The sequence below is a fragment of the Capsicum annuum genome, chromosome 6 (genome assembly GCF_002878395.1).
Source record: "Capsicum annuum cultivar UCD-10X-F1 chromosome 6, UCD10Xv1.1, whole genome shotgun sequence".
NCBI lineage: Eukaryota > Viridiplantae > Streptophyta > Magnoliopsida > Solanales > Solanaceae > Capsicum > Capsicum annuum.
Window position 1 is genome coordinate 208,956,820 of NC_061116.1, and position 18,591 is coordinate 208,975,410.

The following is an 18,591-nucleotide window of genomic DNA, read 5'->3' on the forward strand; positions in this document are numbered from 1 at the left end:
TACGCAATTCTCAAAACATAAGCATCATAATGAAGTCTAATCTGAATTTTACAGAAAATAAATCAAAACACCGAAACAATCCCGTCAAGATTAATAAGTCAAAGAAAATTGCTCATACAAACTCTAAAAAGCCCGTCGCTGAATCTTCAAGTAAGATAAAAAGTGAGAATCATCACAACCACATCTTCCAAATACATAAATTAGTTATGTATAGTGTTAGAGACGCCTTCTTACACAATAAATTTGTTATGTATATGGTCAGATTACTTAATAAATTCATGCTGTTATTTTAAACTATGATACATAGCGAGTTATGTATATGATTGTAGTAAAACTTGTTTTCACTTTTTCAAAAGTATTTTTTATGGCCAAACACCACTATTTTCACTTATTTCACAAAAGTGAAACAATTTTTCGAAAAAAGTGAAAAAGACTTCCATAGCAAAACCCCTACTCAAATCTGAAAATAAGAACAAGGCAGTAGTGTAACTATTTGAACTCTCTTCACCAACACACAAAGATGGGGGTCACTTAGTTGAACTCTGCTATCTCAAATACTCGTGCTGTTCCATCTATCGAGACAGAAACGAGGTACTCCCCATTCGACGATGCCGCTAGAGACTGAATTGCATCAGCATGTCCGCTAAAGGTCATCGTACATTCTCCAGAAAGGCCATCCCATATCCGCACTTTACTGTCAACACAACCTGTTGCTACATATCTACATTGCCCCAGCCACAATAAGCATGTCACGCCCTCCTAAACAAAGTATAGTCAGTGAATATCAAGCCAATGAAAAAGCTGCGGTTTACTACAAAAACTTTCTTGAAATAACAGTGTATTTAGAGAAGCAACTGCTTGTTCACAGAAGTTCATACCGGATGTTCACATGTGGAGCGAGGTAAGGATTGTTGCAAATCCCAGATAATAAGCTTATTATCCATGCCTCCAGTTGCGGCCCAAGGAGCGCTGAAAGTAATTTCAGATGATAAAAGTAATTTTAAGCACCATATGTTAATGTAGTAAAAAAGAGAATGATTACTGGTATAAAAATTAAGTATTGTAGGGAGGCAATCCATAATAATCAATCAGGATCTAATATGTTATAGCAGACCATGTCCAGATAACTCTCTTCGGTAAATCATCTTCAGGCTTGCTGACGACATTTGGTTCCTCGTCGAGCTATTTTGCTATACGACAGTTCATGTATTTGTGGTTTAATTGTTGCACAATTTTTTCCAACCTTGTCCACCGTCCCCGTTCAGACAAAAGGCATTCAAAGGGTAAAAGTACAAGGAAAGATAGGAAGATGTCAGAAGTAGACAAAACCTTAATGAAAAGCTGGCACATTCTATCGAATCTGTATGAGCACTCAGAGAAGTGACAACCTGACAGATAAAAAATATTAATCAGTGACAGACAAAACAGCTTCCAATGTTTGGAAGCATCAATTACATTAAAACCATTGTGAAAAATGTAAGGCAAAGATTATCATGCATTCAGGATTCTGACCCTTCCAGTAATTATATTCACAATGTGAGCAGATCCATCCTTTGAGCCTGTGAGAGCAAGAGTAGAATCCGAGCTGATTGTCAAGCATGTCAGTCCTTCCGTGTGATATGGATGACCTTGCAACAACAAATAACATTTTTTTCAAAAATTAACAAACAATAGCGAGACCAGATCTGACAAATCATGCATCAATCTACAAATAGTTTCTCTAATAAAAGACCAATTTCGTGACAACCAATCTAACCACTGATAAAGAGTGCTGACATCATGGAATTGGAAGTACAGAGAGCCAGCTCAACGTAGAATAATGAAAGGAATGAAACAAGGGAGACATTATATCATTGATCAATGCCAATTAAGGTCCTTCAATACACAATTTAAATCTAGCATTTTATATTGTAGCCACATCCCCCAAATAATGCGAACACATTTTGTTACGATTGCCAGAAATGACACTACCCTTTTCTTTTATAAGTGCCGAAAAGCTTTCTATCCGTAGGCCGTAGGCCCCCTCTACTCCTTTCTTTTGGTGTGTAATAGGAGGGAGGTGGGAGTTGGGGGGAAATTATGGTTTTCCTTTACACCTAATTTGGGAATTGCGATGCAAAAGATAAAAAGGTACTAGCAGCCAGAAAGAAGAGGTCTCACCTCTTACCACATGGATACTTTGGGCACTCTTTGGATCCCATATCCTCAGGGTCGCATCATCAGACCCAGTACAAATTAATTTACCTGACAAGCATATATAAGAAACATAAGTTCTACTCACAAAGAGGAAAACAACACTAGAGATTTTACCAGATAAACAAGGATGTACCATCAGGAGTGAAACCACCACAGGTTACACTATCACCATGACCTAAAAACGTGTTCATGAAAGCACTGGTATCAGCATTCCACATCCATACAGAAGAATCCTCTGAACCTGCCAACACCACATGTCCTCTTGGATGCCACCTGACCCACTGAGCAACCCCACAGTTCATAATTGATCTCAAACTGTTACTGAAAATTGGATTTGTTATACACGAGAAAAATGATTCACCTCTATTCCACCTCCAGGACCATCAAGTGTGTCCTTCAGACCTCCCGAAGTTATGTCCCACAATCTTATATGTCCATCAAGACTCCCAGAAGCAAGCAGCTGACCATCAGTACTAAACGCCAAACTAGATAAAGAATCTGTGTGACCTGCACCATATCTCAAAGAGCTAAATTAAAAAGTGTAGTATAAAATCCATCTGTGATACCAAACCATGAATCATTCAGATGATAAAGATAAGAGAAGGATTCTTGGTGTTAGTCACGGCAATTACCTTGCAACTCCAAAGCAAAATCACCTTGACCGATCTTCCACATAAATCCTTTATCATCTCCGCCACCTGTTACCACCAAAGTAGCATCTGTTGGGCTGCAGGTAACAGTGTATAGTTCACCTACAAAGAGGAAAGGGTATTGAAATGATTAAATTATTAAAAAAAACTGTAAGCACCATAACGTACAAACTAGTTATAGTCTATACCCAGTCAGGAGGCACTGACAACAAGCAACTCATGGCTACATCTTACTATTAATTGCTACAACATCCATGAAGAGCACATTAACCTTCATATTTAAAATCATTGTGCCAATGAGGTAAACCATCTTATGTGAAGTAGGTATCACCAACATCGGATGCAAAGTTTTTAATAAGCTAAATAGTTACATTGATGTGTGGGAAACTCCAATAATAAATCCCAAAATGAGGACCACCATCTGATGCAAAAATCTTGTTTATATTACCAGATTAAGTTCTCAGCAGAATATGAACAGCTAGAGCAATTAGCTAGCATAATATCATTTTCTTCTTTTCATCAAGTATTTTGTTCCCTATTATATGAAAGATGTCGTTTTCCAAAAGCATACTATAGAATTCAACAAACGACATCATGTAGATATAGTTGGCTATAAACTGATCCTAATTTTTGTATTAATTTGTGCAGAAGTTGAATCTCGTCTTCCAAGAACAATCACAATCCAAGAAAGGACAAGCTTAACATAGCCCTTTTTCCAATTTCATATTCCACGAATGAAACTTGTTTGGTATTAAGGTTTGGAAACTGCTTTCTACTTTCTACTTTCTACTATTTACTATTACACCACGATCCATATGTGACTTAAACAATTCTCCCTCTACTCCATTTTCTGTAATTTTATTTAACGGGAGTTTAAGAAAGGAGTTAAAGAAAGAAAGAATGGATTCTGAAACTTGTAGTCTAAACAACTCATAGATATTAGTGTTGCTATAAATCATCACATTAAAGGTAAAAATATGAAGTTTAAAAATTAAATTATTTCCAAGTACAAAATAGAATCATTCTTTTTACGACGGATTCAAAGGAAAGTTCACCACATAAAATAGGATAAACGGAGTACTCCATGCTCTTCCACCAAGTTCATTTGTTTTCTTTTTTCATCATTGAATCTTTTCTTTTTCCACTTATTGTTGTTTCAAGCTTGCCTCTTGGACGAATTGAAGATTCCATAATGCACTTCCCAATGATATTTGTGCCCCTTATCTCAAGCACCATCAATTAAAAGAAACATTACTTCTAACCGTACAATATACAATTGTACGTGATTGATCAGAGAGGCAGATCCAAGATTTGACCTTTATGATTTTGAATTCCTACGAACTCACTGACCATTTGAGATAATGGGTCCGAAATTTAATATTTGTGCATATTCAGTAGATTCCTTAACAAATACAAAAGGTCCGACTAAATGTTACTGGATTCAGCTGAACCTATAGTGTCTATTATACATCTATCTTCTACTGAAAAGGCAACGTTTCCCACATAGAATGGCCAGGCTTTCTTGATTCATGTTCACAATTGTGAACTCAACATAACTCCAACCAGACTCCAGTTTTCCAACAACAGCAAAACTAGAATAACTCAACATAACACCAGGCAGACTCCAGTTTTCCAACTACAGCAAAACTAAAATGGAAGTTGCAATAGAATAACATATCAACTGAGCAGTGTTCATTATTCAAATATCAAATTACTACATTACAAGAATACTAAAAGAAGTAGAATACCAGTATGGCCTGTAAATGTATGAAGGGAATCGTCAGTTTCATCTGCAAACCATTATCCCAAATATCAGTATGCTCATTAACTAAAAACAAGTTTTGAACTAAAATCCCCAAACCCCCAAAAACAAATGCACCAAACCAAAGAAATAAGTATCCCAAAGTCCAAACACAGAATTACAGCAATAACTAAAATATCCCATAATTTGCAATTGCACTATATATATAAGTAAAAGAATTACTCCATCATTTTCATTTTACTTGATACCTGTATCGAAAATAAATGTTTCATTTAGCTTAATCCATTTTAGCAAATCAATAGAGTTTATAACTTTTTATCCCCATACTATCCTTTAGTATTTAATAACTAAGCAATTGAGTTGAATAACTAAGCAATTGAGTTGAATAACTAAGCAATTGAGTTGAATAGAAGTTAAAACTTTTTTTTTAAAAAAAAAAAAAAGAAGTTTCTGGAAGTGATTGAGCCAAACCGAGTCACCTATAAATCCTCCTCCTTCATCCTGTCCATCTTCATCATCATCATCTTCATCAGCATCAACAAGCTCTACAACCATAAATCAAACAAAAAACATTTTTTTAATAGGATTTTTTATTAGTACATAAAATGGATTTTTTATTTGTACCTTCTTCATCCACATTGATTTCTTGAATAATATCATTTTCATCTATATAGACATCATCTTCATGTTCGACGTCTTCGTGGTGGGGTGACGGACCGTTCATGATTACGGCTGCAACTGGGATTTTGGGGTTCAACGAGGGTACATCTATGGGCACAAATGGAAAATAAAGTTTTATTTTTAAAAAATTTTAACGCCAAATTATGTGCCCTTTAAACTTGTCGTTAATATATAGAAAAATAATACTGTAATAATATAATTTCTTTTTAGTTCTTGCATATTTGTTGTTTTTAAATCATTTTTAAAAAAAAATTAAGGTCAAATTAGGTGTCCTTTAAACTTTGTCCTTAATATATACACGTACGTAAAAGAAATAATACTCTATTAATTTTTTTTAAAAAAATTTATTCTTGCATATTTATTGTTTTAAAAAAGTTTTAAGAACAAATTATGTGCCCTTTAAACTTGTCCGTAATATATACACATACACTGAAAAATAACATTATAATAATTTAAAATTAATTTTTATTATTATTGCATATTTATTGTTTGTAGAATTTTTTTTTCTTGCATATTTATTGTTTTTAAATCATTTTTAAAAAAAATTATGGACAAATTATGTGTCTTTTAAATTTGTAATTACATAGAAAAATAATAATGTAATAATTTAAAATTATTTTTTATTATTTTTGTATATTTATTATTTGTAGTGTAGTATTTAAAAAAAAAATATAACTTTTAACTTCCCATTTCTATTATATAGAACAGGTGACCTCTTGCAATTACCAAAAAATCAATTACTTCAACTTAATTACATACCAATCTCCAATATATAATAATTTCATTATTTCATCATAATGGTTTAAATATTTAATATATTCTATTAATTTATATTAATTAACTATAACTACATATTGAAATTAATTTTATTTATTTATTTAATTGTCTATTATGTTCAAAACTAATTTGTTACCATAAATCATAATAATTAATAACTTAAAATATTTAAAAAAACATACAGAAATTTTATTGACTCTTACAAAAAAAAATCATCTACTCCTACCTAATTACATAACATGCCCCAATATATAATAATTTCATTGTTTCATCATAATAATTTAAATATTTAATATATTCTATTAATTTATATTAATTAACTATAACTACATATTGGAAGATTAGCTATCATGTTCAAAATTAATTTGTTACCACAAATCACAATAATTTGTTACCACATATAGAAATTTTTTTTACTTTCATTATTTTAGCAATGCCACATAAATTGAGATAAAAAAAAAGTGTTGCAAATCATAATAATTAACAACTTAAAATATTTAAAAGATATATAAAAATTTTAGTTGACTCTCAAAATTTTATTGAAGCCACATAAATTGGGACACAAGGAATAAATATATTATTTGATAATTACGTAAAAAAATATTATAAATCGCAATAGTTAATAAGTTAAAATACTTTTTTAAAAATAGATAAAAGTTCTATTCAACTCTCAAAATTTTATCGGTGCAGCATAAATCATAACAAAATAAAAACCATCTTAATTAATTGCAACTAAATATTTAAAGTAAATCAATTTTATTATTTTAATTGACTTTTATATAGAAAATTAATCTTTTTATTTATTTTAGTAAATTTAAATTTTAAAATTATTTTTATCTTATATAGAAATACTAATATTTAAACTTAACTTTAAATTTTTAAAGTAAAAAATTAATAAATTTAATTTAATAAAATAAATTTCTAGTGAATATTTTATTAGAATTTATGTTGGGTCAATATGTATCAAGTTAAAAAAAATATATATAGTAAAATTTTATTATTGTGAACGATAAATATAATGCACTATCTAATAATTTTTAATAATACCATATTTTGCATATGCAAATATAGCATCTTGTATTTAATTAATATACTATTTCAGTGAATTATAGATGATTACTATTGGATATGATAAAATTATATTAATTTTTTTATAGTAGTAACATAATCAGTCACTCTTAATTAATTATTATGAGTCATCTAGATATTAAAAAAATAAATAACATTTCATGAAAAATAAAATAGACATAAAATGCGAAATAATTCTTAATGTTTTAAATTAAATTCTCGTCTTTCGAACGATGATTTTACTATATTACTCCTTATTATAAGTCATTTATGTATTAGAAAAATAAGAATAATAAAATGATATGTCAACATAAAATATTTGATTTACTATCAAAATTATATTAGCGTCACATAAATTGGGACGGAACAGAAGAATATATAAAGCAACATATATTATTTGAAAATGAAATAAAAAGTACTGTAAATAACAATAATTAACAAAAAATAAAAAAAAATTGACTAATTTCTGCTTCAGCTGCTTCAGTCGTGATTTTACTATATTACCCCTAATTAATTATTATGGTCATTTAAGCATTGTGCCACATAAGTTGAGATAGAAAAAATATTTTAAATCACAATGATAAAAAATTTAAATTATTTAAAAAATATAATTGGCCATTGTCGACACAAAATTCTGGACAAGGAGAGTAACATATATTATTCAAAAATCACATAAAAAGTATTAGAAATTACAATTGTAAACAACTTAAAATATCTAAAAAAAAAATTAATATGTTATATATTTCAAAAAAATTACATGAAAAATACTAGAAATCACAATAATGAACAACTTAAAAAATTTAAAAGATATAAAATATTTGGTCGGCTCTTGAAATTATATTAGTGTCACTGAAATTGAAATAGAAGAAAAGTATTATAAATCACAATAATTAAAAACGTAAATTATTTTTAAAATATAATTGAAGATCAATGCCACAAAATTTTGGACAAGAAAAGTAATGTATATTAATTTGAAAAAAACATTAAAAAAATATTATAAATTACAATAGTTAATAACTTAAATTATCTAAATACATATTAGAATAACACATGTTGAACTTATGCTAGATTCTTGATGGATCCTAGAAAACATATGCAATTATTTTATAAATTTTTTTTTATTTAAATATATCAAAATTGAAAAGATAAATAAATATTTTAATATTGAACATACGGGCCATGCTTGTCTAGTATTAATATAATTATTAATAAGAATAAGAATTATGCCTTTGAAGATTGTATTTAATTTACTACTTAAAAGTTAAATAATTATCATAAAATTAAAGAATAAAATAAATTGGACAGATAAGTTTAAAGGTGCTTTAAGTTCTAAAGTAAATTTGAGGTGGAAATGTCCGAGTATGAAAAAGTTGCATCACACCAATTACCGTGCCCCCACTTGTAGCTGAATCAAACGCCGTACCGTTACCTAAACGACGTTAATTCCTAACGGAGTTAGCACGTAACAGCCAACTACAACAAACCTTTAAAACATCTCACACCAAAGAGAAACAGAGAGAAAAGAGAATCCCTCTCATCTCTGAGACCCATTTTCTTTAGCCTTTCTCATATTCGGCACGCGCATAGCGGAAACTTTAGTGCAAACGCAGACGCAATTGAAGCAGGTGTTGTTCATCATCAAGACGAGGAGGAACTACCATTAGTTTCTTCAAAAAATTCACTGTTTGGATCAACTCATCATTACGTGTTTGGATTTGAGAAAATTTTGTTTTCGATCAATTTCTGAGGAAATATTGAGCAGAATTATGCATTCTTCACCACCAAAACGTATCTTTTTTCTCCCTTTTTTTCCCTTCCGGATCGTCCATACATTTCTACTTGCATAATTCAGTTGAATTTTGTGTTTTATGCGTTTTTTCCTTGCATAATTCTGTTGAATTTTGATTTGCAGATTTGGTGGAATTATAGACCTGCAGCGTTCTGTTTCATACCGAGGCGAATCTCCTGCAGCTGAATTTGTTAGTATTAAACACGGAATATATATATTGAGGATTCTTATTACTAATCTTGTTAGTTTGAGATTGAGGCGTATTTATTGTTGTATTCCCTGAATTATTCTCTGGAAACAGCAGGCAACTTTTGAATTTTGTTGAATGTACCTCGGATCCCCTGTTGGAGGTGGATCTGTTTGGAATTAGAAGTGTTTTGGATTTGAATTTGTTGAATTACGCAACAAATTTTCGAAATCCAGTTGAATTCTGCTGTCCAGAGTGAAATTTAGGTGCTTTCGTTTATTCAGAACACAGAATTCTGATTTGGATGGAGCTACCTCAATCCAGGACTTTTGGAACAGAAGGTAATAGTTAAGCTTCTTTGGCAATTTGAATTATTATTATTATTATTGTTTTTGATAACCGTGGTGTCGAGGACAGCTTTCCCGCACCTCCACTAAATCTACGGGATACTGTCATATCAGTTAATTCTGTCCACCAAGGCTAGGAACGATGGAAATTTGAATTTTGAATATAATCTTATAGACGAGGGAAAAGTCGCTGTTGGTCTGAAGCTAAGTCAGATTTCCATGTATAATTTTCGTTTGGCAGGGAGGAAGACGACGCATGATTTTCTTTCACTGTATTCACCTATTGAACAAGATCCAAGACCTATGCAAGGTAAATCTCCCAACATGCAAGAATTTTTCTTTTCCGATGGAGAAGTCTTTTCCGTGCATAGCGGAAGCTTAGTCTATATAACTATCTTTTTTCTGTTCTTTTCGCGGTCATATAATTTGATTGGGAGTTGGTGTCTTGTTTTGGTGTGCATGTGTTTGTTGTGAATGTGTCTTGTAAGATATAACTTCGTTTTTTTCACACATTTACGCAATTCTGCTATATTATTTAAAAGTAGTACTGTATTCATTTTTTTGACTAGTATAACTACACAACAATAAACCCAGTGTATTCCCACTTAGTGGGGTCTGGGGGGGTAAGATGTACGCAGTCCATACCTCTACCTCTGATGAAGTAGAAAGGCTGTTTCCGAAAGACCCCCGGCTCAAGTTACGAGATATCAAACAAACACATAGTACAGCACAGAAGCAGATGACATAACATAGATACTGCAGCCCTAAGGAATATAAAACAGAGTAAGGCAGGAATGCAGGAATATACAGCAGAGGAAAGCACACAGATTCGTAACAAACATGGAACACGGAACACGGAACAGAACATTGAATACGGAATCATACCAGGAATACACCCCCACCAATTACCTCCCTACATTAGCGACCCGAACAGGCCCTAATCCTCTGCCGTAATTCGCGTCTTCCAGACCTTCCTATCTAGGGTCATGTCCTCGGTAAGCTGTAACTGTTCCATGTCCCGCCTAATCACCTCACCCCAGTACTTCTTCGGTCTACCCCTACCCCGTCTAAAACCATCCAACGCTAGCCACTCACACCTACGGACCGGGGCATCCATGCCCCTCCTCTTCACGTGTCCGAACCATCTCAATCGTGCTTCCCGCATCTTACACTCCACTGAAGTCACACCAACCTTCTCCCGGATAGTCTCATTCTGAGCTCTATCCCTTCGGGTCAGTCCACACATCCAGCGCAACATCCGCATTTCTGCCACCTTCATTCTTTGGATGTGGGAGTTCTTAACTGGCCAACACTCCGCTCCATACAGCAAGGCCGGACGGACTACCACCCTATAGAATTTACCTTTAAGCTTGGGCGGCACCTTCTTATCACACAGCACCCCCGATGCAAGTTTCCACTTCATCCATCCCGCCCCAATACGGTGCGAGACATCCTCGTCAATCTCACCGTTACTCTGGATCACGGACCCGAGGTACTTGAACTTATCCCTTTTCTCTACCTCCTGCGCTTCTAGCCTCACCACTACCTCATTCTCTCGCCTTACGTCATTAAACTTACATTCCACATACTCTGTCTTGGTTCTGCTCAGCCTGAACCCTTTAGACTCCAGAGTTTGCCTCCACAACTCTAATTTGTCGTTCACACCCCCTCGCGTCTCATCTATCAGGACTACATCGTTTGCAAAAAGCATACACCACGGCACCTCCCCTTGGATACGCCGCGTCAACACATCCATTACTAACGCAAACAAAAAGGGACTAAGAGTAGATCCCTGATGCAATCCTGTCAGGACAGTGAAATGCTCTGAGTCTCCTCCCGCCGTCCTCACCTGGGTTTTCGCTCCCTCATACATATCCTTAATTACTCTGCTATATGCCTGCGGTACTCCACTCACCTCCAAGCATCTCCAGAGCACCTCCCTGGGGACTTTGTCGTACGCCTTTTCTAGGTCGATGAACACCATGTGCAAATCCTTCTTCCTCTCCCTATATTGCTCCACCAACCGCCGTACCAGGTGAATTGCCTCCGTCGTCGAGCGGCCGGGCATGAATCCGAACTGGTTTTCCGAGATAGACACTATCCGTCTCAGCCTCACCTCGACCACTCTCTCCCAGATCTTCATAGAGTGACTCAGTAACTTAATCCCCCTATAGTTATTGCAACACTGAATGTCCCCCTTATTCTTATAGAGGGGGATCATGGTACTCCACCTCCACGCCTCGGGCATCTTTGCTGTCCTGAAAATTTCATTGAACAATGCAGTCAACCACCTTACACCCGCCTCTCCAACGAACTTCCAAAACTCCACCGGTATCTCATCCGGCCCCGTCGCCCTACCCCTTCGCATCCTGCGGACTGCCTGTCTAACCTCGTCTACCTTAAAACGTCTACAATAGCTAAAATCCCGACACTCCCCTGAGTGCTCCAGTTCCCCTAACACAATAGCTCTGAGTGCTCCAGTTCCCCTAACACAATAGCTCTGTCCCCCTAGTGCTACAATAACACTAGTTGTTTAAAATTTATATAGTAGTAACATATATCTTGTCCACAAACTTAAGATGAAATGTAGCGGGGAAAATTATCAGAAGGCGCCCACGGGCACGAGTGTTGCAATTAATACACCCGGGACACTAACGCTGATATTTACATGCGTGGACCTGGACCATCTGCTTTGGTGGGTTCCAACTAATTATACATTCAAATATTGATTTTTAATGATTTAAATAGGAGCATATTATAATAGAAATGGAAATTTTTTTAGTGAAGACCGGAGAAACCAAAATCATGTAATAAGAGGTAAATTCTTCCACTGCTGCTCTTTTAAGTAATGGAGCGTTGTTGTATTATTTGTTGTTGTTGTTATTGTTCGTTTCTCAATTATTTGTATGCTTCTTCACTATTGTATTCCCTTTCCATACCTACTTTGAAATGCTTTATTTGAGTTAAGGTTCTATCAAAAACAGCATCTTCACCTTCACAAGGTAAGGATAAGGTATGCATAGTTTCCACCGGGTATGTTGGGGTTGATGTTGTTTGCCACCTAGTTTTCCGTTGTTTATGTGGTCTTTGTGACATCTGAAATATACTGTGGTATTAGAAAGAAACATGTAGGAAAAGAAAACATTGGCAAATACTGTGCGCTCTTTCCCGCTTCTACTTCCCTTTTGATTTGCATACACAAGGAGAAGGACGTGTTATCTTTCATCATTGTGTTTTTACCATATAATTATGTCTTCCAGCGCCTAACTTGATTCTCATTTCGCTCTGGCTGTTAACCAGGTGGCTACGTAAAAACTCATGATTTCTTGCAACCTCTAGAACAAGCAAGGAAGACAATTGGGAAAGAAGAAAATAAAGTAGAGGTAGAGGCTGTAGAAAATCCTCCATCAGCAGAACATATACTTCCTGGTGGCATTGGCACCTATAGCATTTCTTATTTGCAGCAAAGGGTTCCAAAGCCAGAAGCAAGTACATTTGCTATCACACAAGCTAGCAGTACTGATAGAGACGATAGAAACTCAAACTGCAGTTCTTACTCTGGGAGTGGTTTCACACTATGGAATGAATCTACCATGAAAAACGGAAAGACAGTGAAGGAGAATCTCGCTGGAGATAGACATGTCATAAGAGGTATATTTTCACTCTTGGTTTTTACAAATTCCATCTCTTTCTTGATAGTTGAATTTTGTGAGGGGAAATCATCTTCCTGATAAGAGTTCCCTGGTAACAATCATTTCTGAGGGACAACTTTAAATGATCTCCTCTTTGGTTCATTGACATCGCTATAAGTATTATCCAAAGAGAGAAGCCTGAAGATTTCAGCTCAGTTAACACTTTTTATGTTCTTGGCAGAAGCAGGTGTAAACATTGGAGGAGGGAAACCTACGACATCATTAGAACGACAATCACAATTTTCTTCAAATCACAATCATAACACTGCAACGTTGAGCTCGCACTCATCTCCTCAGTCAGTGACTTGCCTCCATTGATAAGAATTCTTCTTATTTGTCTTGATATTTTGTGCTTATAATTTTAATTCTAACTCTTCAAACCTACAATTCAGGCAACCATCAGCTATGGACAACCAGAGTTTCATACATATGATAACATCAGCTAGGAATGCACAGGAAGATAATGATGATGAAGAAGAAGAATTTGTTGTTAAGAAAGAGTCACCTTCACCTTCCAGAGGTTTGCCTTCTGATAATTGCTTTCCTCAGAAATCTGAATCTGTCATTTATAACAGAAGGATAACTACTTGTATAGGCAATTTATCAGTAAAAGTTGATGGAAAAAACAGTGATCAGAAGCCAAATACTCCGCGCTCGAAGCACTCAGCAACAGAGCAAAGACGAAGAAGCAAGATCAACGACAGGCATGTTACAACCATAATTTTGAGTTTTGAGAAAAGGAAAGGAAAAGTTTTTGATGTAATGACTATTTTGGGGGGAAGGAGATCTGAGTATTTATGCATCGGCTAGCACACTATGCATTCAGTTTTTTCTAGCCTCTTATCTGAGGCAGAAACTATCTCTGTATCGATACCATGTGTTAGTTTGAACATTTTAATTCCTTTGCTGAACCCATACTAGTCTTGATCTCGTCAATCTTTTACTATGTTATCGGACTTATGAACGTTCGAAATGACATGATTGTCAATGAAAATTGAACTATTGCCTTTGGAACTTCTTTGTCAGATTTCTGAGGCTGAGAGAGATCATCCCTCACAGTGACCAGAAGAGAGACAAAGCATCATTCTTGCTGGAGGTACTTGAATTTTGTATATGGTTGAGTACTCTGTTTATCATAAAAACTGTATACTGAATAAGTAATTTCTTTTTGCAGGTTATCGAATATATCCAATTCCTACAAGAGAAAGTGCACAAATATGAGGGGTCATATCAAGGCTTGGAGAATAAACCTTCAACATTACCTTGGGTAAATTCTTGGTTTTTCTCATTGTTTTCTACTTTATTTAGGTCTTTAGTTATTTTGTTTTGAAATGTCTTCGGACTTGTATCTTCATATTAGTTAGGTCTGTTAGGACAAATAATTAAGATTCTAAGTAGCAGATACGTTGTTCAGTTAGCACATGCTAGAATAGATGATTGGAGAGTTGTATTTGGAATAGTACCTTGCTTGTGTGTGTGCAACGCCATCTATGTGGCTTTCGGAGTAAATAAGGTACCTTATGGGATGTGACTTTGAAATACGGTGGTTGAAGTGGCGGAGCTCTATTTACATACTGTATATACAGTCATAATGTATACAATCAAAAGGACATCATATATTATCTTTCAATCTGTAGATAGCATCGCATCCATATAAGATGCATATTCTCTTAGTGTATTCATCAACGCAATCAGTGACTCTTCTTATTTCATGAAAGCAGAATAAGTTCAATAGTATGGCTCAAGGTTTGATTGATCATTCTCAAGGCACAAACAGTGCATCTAGTCACGCACTTATACATGCTGCACAGTTTGACGAGAACAAAATTGGAATCTCTGCAACAGGGCCTGTCAATGGACAGACACTGGAGCCAAAAAGAACTTCCAGTGTGAAAGAAAGAGGTCAGCTGTCTGAGTTAACAAACAAGGGCACAACACTTTGTATGCAACCAAACACATTTCCATTTTGTGCAAATACTAGCATAGCATCACTACAATCAACAATGGCACCTGATGCTGTTACACTGGAATTGAAATCGCAACCTCAATTTTCACTAAGTAGATCAAATGTGACTAATTATGCTGTTACAGATCACAAGCTAAAAGGCCAAGAGATGTCTATAGAAAGTGGTACAGTGAGCATCTCAAGTATCTATTCTCAGAGGTATAAATTCTCTGGTCTGTGTTGGTTTAGCTCGTGCATCATTGATTGTTTCTTCTTCGTTTTATCCGCTTACTACACATAATTCTGCACTCCGATTAAAACCTTTCATCATCTTCAAAAAATTGTACTATGTGTGCTTTCCGCTGTATGTACTCACTTTAGTGGATACTTACTTGAGTTTATGTTGGTGGTTGGCAGGTTGTTGAACACATTGAAACAAGCATTGCAGAAATCTGGAGTAGATTTGTTACAAGCCAATATGTCCGTGCAAATTGATCTCGCGAAAAGAGCAAATGACAGATCAAATGCTTCAGCGTCAAATTTTAAGGTACTTGGAATTCTTTTTATTCCAGTAATTTTCTACTGCTTAGTTCTATTATTCTGAAACTAAAGATTCGAATGAAGCCAAGATGTAACAATCTTAACTTTAACACAATGTCCAGGATGACAACATCTCCTCAAACAATCAACCAACTTCACAGTCCATTCATACAAGCACAAGGGACGAATCTGTCCATACCTTCAAACGACTCAAAACAAATTAGAAGCAAATTTAACACACAAGTATTCTTTTGCAATTGATTCAATTAAAAAAAAATTTCCTTCCCTTCTGATTCTGAGGGGATATTCATGTCTACACTTGGTATAGAAAATCTCCCCTAATCGGATCATAAACCACTGTAAATGTAATCCTTTTTCTTTTTCACCCCATTTACTTTTCGGTTATTGAACTGCACAGGATTATTCTGACTAGAGTTTGATATTTATTACTGATAGTGAATTATCAAGAAATCATGTATCATTATTGAGGCTTCCAGTGCTCATGTTGAGAAGCCACTTTTTATATAAGGCTTCCATTCATTCCAATTTCATATGAAGTGTTTGGGACATCATTGTTTAGATCAGTGCAATCATTTCTTTCTTTTTGTTTTATCTTTTCAAATAAATTTGCGGGTTGTCCTGGGATATCTGCTTAGTTAATGACCCTCTTTTTATATCTCAATGAATCTTTTAAATCATGGTATAAAGATTACTTTGATAAAATTGAAAATTATGAGAAAATATTAGATCACTCTTCAAAATTTTGTAAATTATTGTACATGTTAGACAACAATCTAATATTTTATATGTAAGGTTAAATAAAATAAACAATTTGTGAACATACATTATACACTAGATTATAGTTGTTCGGAACAAAAACTTTCCATGGTTTGTATCTTCACAACTTTTGAAAAAACAGGCAAACAACGTAAATTCTGGCAGTTTGGAACTTAAGCAGAGAAGATTTTGATATTTCACATAATTATTGAAAAATTTGACTTTGGGTCCGTCGAGATACATAATTAGCTCCTACATCCGACGAAGATATATATATTGTAAAAATACATAATTTTTTTCGATTTTGGGCCTGTCGAGATAAATAATACATCCAACGAAGATATATTTTTCCTTGTAAAGATACATAATTAGCTCTTGATATATTTTATTTTATTTTGGATCTGTTGAGATACATTATTAGCTCCCAGATACATCCAATGAAGATACATAATTAGTTGAAATTTTTGTTATTATTTCATAAAGATGAAAATTTGTGTAAATATGATAAGTTAAGTTGCATGTTTATGGTATTTTTTCCTTAAAATATGTCCCAAAACTAAATAGTAGCTTAAAAGGGGACATTTGTGTAAATCATCCAATTTTTTTCGGTTTGCCAGATTTTACTTATTTTTGGGCCCCAATTTAGGAAAGCCCAATTCTATTTAGTCCAGGCTATAATAAGCCCAACATTAGTTTCTGCTTGCCAATTCTCCTCCCATGGGCCATGACCATTGATCAAAAGAAGTGCCAATAGATGATAACAATAGTGAAAACGGAAAAGAGCCTAAAATTTTATTTTAACAAAAAAATGTGAATAGAAAAAAGATTCAACTGAAAATACCATCAGTGTTCTGTTTAACTCGAAACCCACAAATACAAGAACTACACTAAGCATAAAATATATATCTATGCTACACCTCCAAATATGAATTTATGTTAAATCTCCTTTTTTCCCCCTACACACAATTTTTAAATCTAGCCATTAGAATTTGTTAAATATTTGATTTAGACCATATAAAAGGATTCATCTTTGACAAACTTAAATATGAAAATGTTCAAAACTACTTATATTTAAGGGACAATCTATTTAACCTCCACCCAAACATAAGGGATCGTTTTTTCACTATCCCGCCTATTCGTTTTCTGCTTATTCTAAATGAAATAATTGTAGCAATACATTTTGTGGAGTTACTAATACTCTCTTCATTCACTTTTACTTATCACTAATTTTTTTAATTTAATTTCTATTTTTATTTGTCATTTTTAACATATCAAGAGAATACAATTTTTTTTTCTATTTTATTCTTAATATTAATTATTTTTTTTTCAAAATTAATTTTAAAATATAATGTAATTATATTTAATTGAGGTATTATGATAAAATAGTTATATTATTTTTTTAAATAAATATGTCAGCTCAAAATGTGAAAAATTAGAATGGAAGGAAGGAAGTACTAGATTCATAGTTGCATTGATGGATAGGTGGACTATTACTTAGATGAAGAGTAAGATTCCTACCTCGAGGTTTGCTATATTCTTGGATCCTACAATAATGATAAGACTAATAACACTTAAATAATTGTACTACTATCGATTCTTGGGATTGCCTCTCTTGGATTCCTAACGTATGATAATTTCGAGCAGCATCTCAAATGCAATAAATTACTTTAGTAAAATTAATACGCACATACACCTTTTTAACTTCAATTATCGTCGTTTCTTCTTCCTATGATAATATTCTTTCAGATTTTCGTCAAGTCATCTTATGCAATAAAAGAAAAATAAATAAAATATTTAAATGAATGGGGATGATTATTCGACATTGCGCTGGAAATTCATGTAAGTTATTTTTGACAATTATATATAGTTGTTCTTGTGGACAAATGGAGAAGTGAAAATAAGGGACAATATAATTGAGGAGAGTCGTTTTCTCATTCTTTGTTAATTTGAAACTTGGTTGAATAGAGGCACTGACAGTTGGAGATTAAGCAAATAATGACCCCTTTTTAATAATTAGCACTAATGAACTAGTGTTAGGAGGAATATATAAGTGCTAACACCAGGACTAATAATTATTTAGTGGAGATTAATTTAAGTGCTGAAAGTGGCTTTGCATTAGGGTCCAATAAGAAAATTATGTACTTAGCTATTTTTTTTTTTCTAATTATGGATCCCAATAA

The 18,591-nt window shown here is 33.8% G+C and overlaps 2 protein-coding genes across 6 annotated transcripts; one reads left to right on the plus strand and one right to left on the minus strand.

Annotated features, from left to right (window-relative positions):
* Positions 1–320: 320 nt before the first annotated feature.
* LOC107855439 (angio-associated migratory cell protein) lies at positions 321–5,504 on the minus strand. Its single transcript, XM_016700458.2, has 11 exons — positions 5,233–5,504; positions 5,088–5,153; positions 4,595–4,636; positions 2,829–2,948; positions 2,558–2,703; positions 2,330–2,477; positions 2,161–2,244; positions 1,513–1,628; positions 1,330–1,388; positions 879–969; positions 321–759 (listed from the first exon to the last, which is right to left on the minus strand). Exons 1-11 carry the CDS (start codon positions 5,330–5,332, stop codon positions 532–534), a joined length of 1,200 nt encoding a protein of 399 aa, XP_016555944.2. The 5' UTR covers positions 5,333–5,504; the 3' UTR covers positions 321–531.
* A 3,105-nt stretch (positions 5,505–8,609) lies between these two features.
* LOC107855427 (transcription factor BIM1) lies at positions 8,610–16,185 on the plus strand. 5 transcript variants are annotated; one of them, XM_047413865.1, is made up of 13 exons: positions 8,639–8,922; positions 9,047–9,451; positions 9,699–9,767; positions 12,758–13,108; positions 13,331–13,445; positions 13,542–13,669; positions 13,745–13,853; positions 14,176–14,245; positions 14,324–14,416; positions 14,871–15,051; positions 15,241–15,313; positions 15,512–15,641; positions 15,757–16,185. In XM_047413865.1, the coding sequence occupies exons 2-13, from the start codon at positions 9,415–9,417 to the stop codon at positions 15,856–15,858; spliced, it is 1,458 nt and encodes a 485-aa protein (XP_047269821.1). In that variant the 5' UTR covers positions 8,639–8,922; positions 9,047–9,414; the 3' UTR covers positions 15,859–16,185. The 5 variants fall into 5 exon arrangements, with proteins under 5 accessions (XP_016555926.2, XP_047269821.1, XP_016555927.2 ...); XM_016700441.2 differs by having other exon boundaries at positions 9,047–9,113; positions 9,225–9,451; positions 14,871–15,313; XM_047413864.1 differs by having other exon boundaries at positions 9,047–9,113; positions 9,228–9,451; positions 14,871–15,313.
* Positions 16,186–18,591: the final 2,406 nt, after the last annotated feature.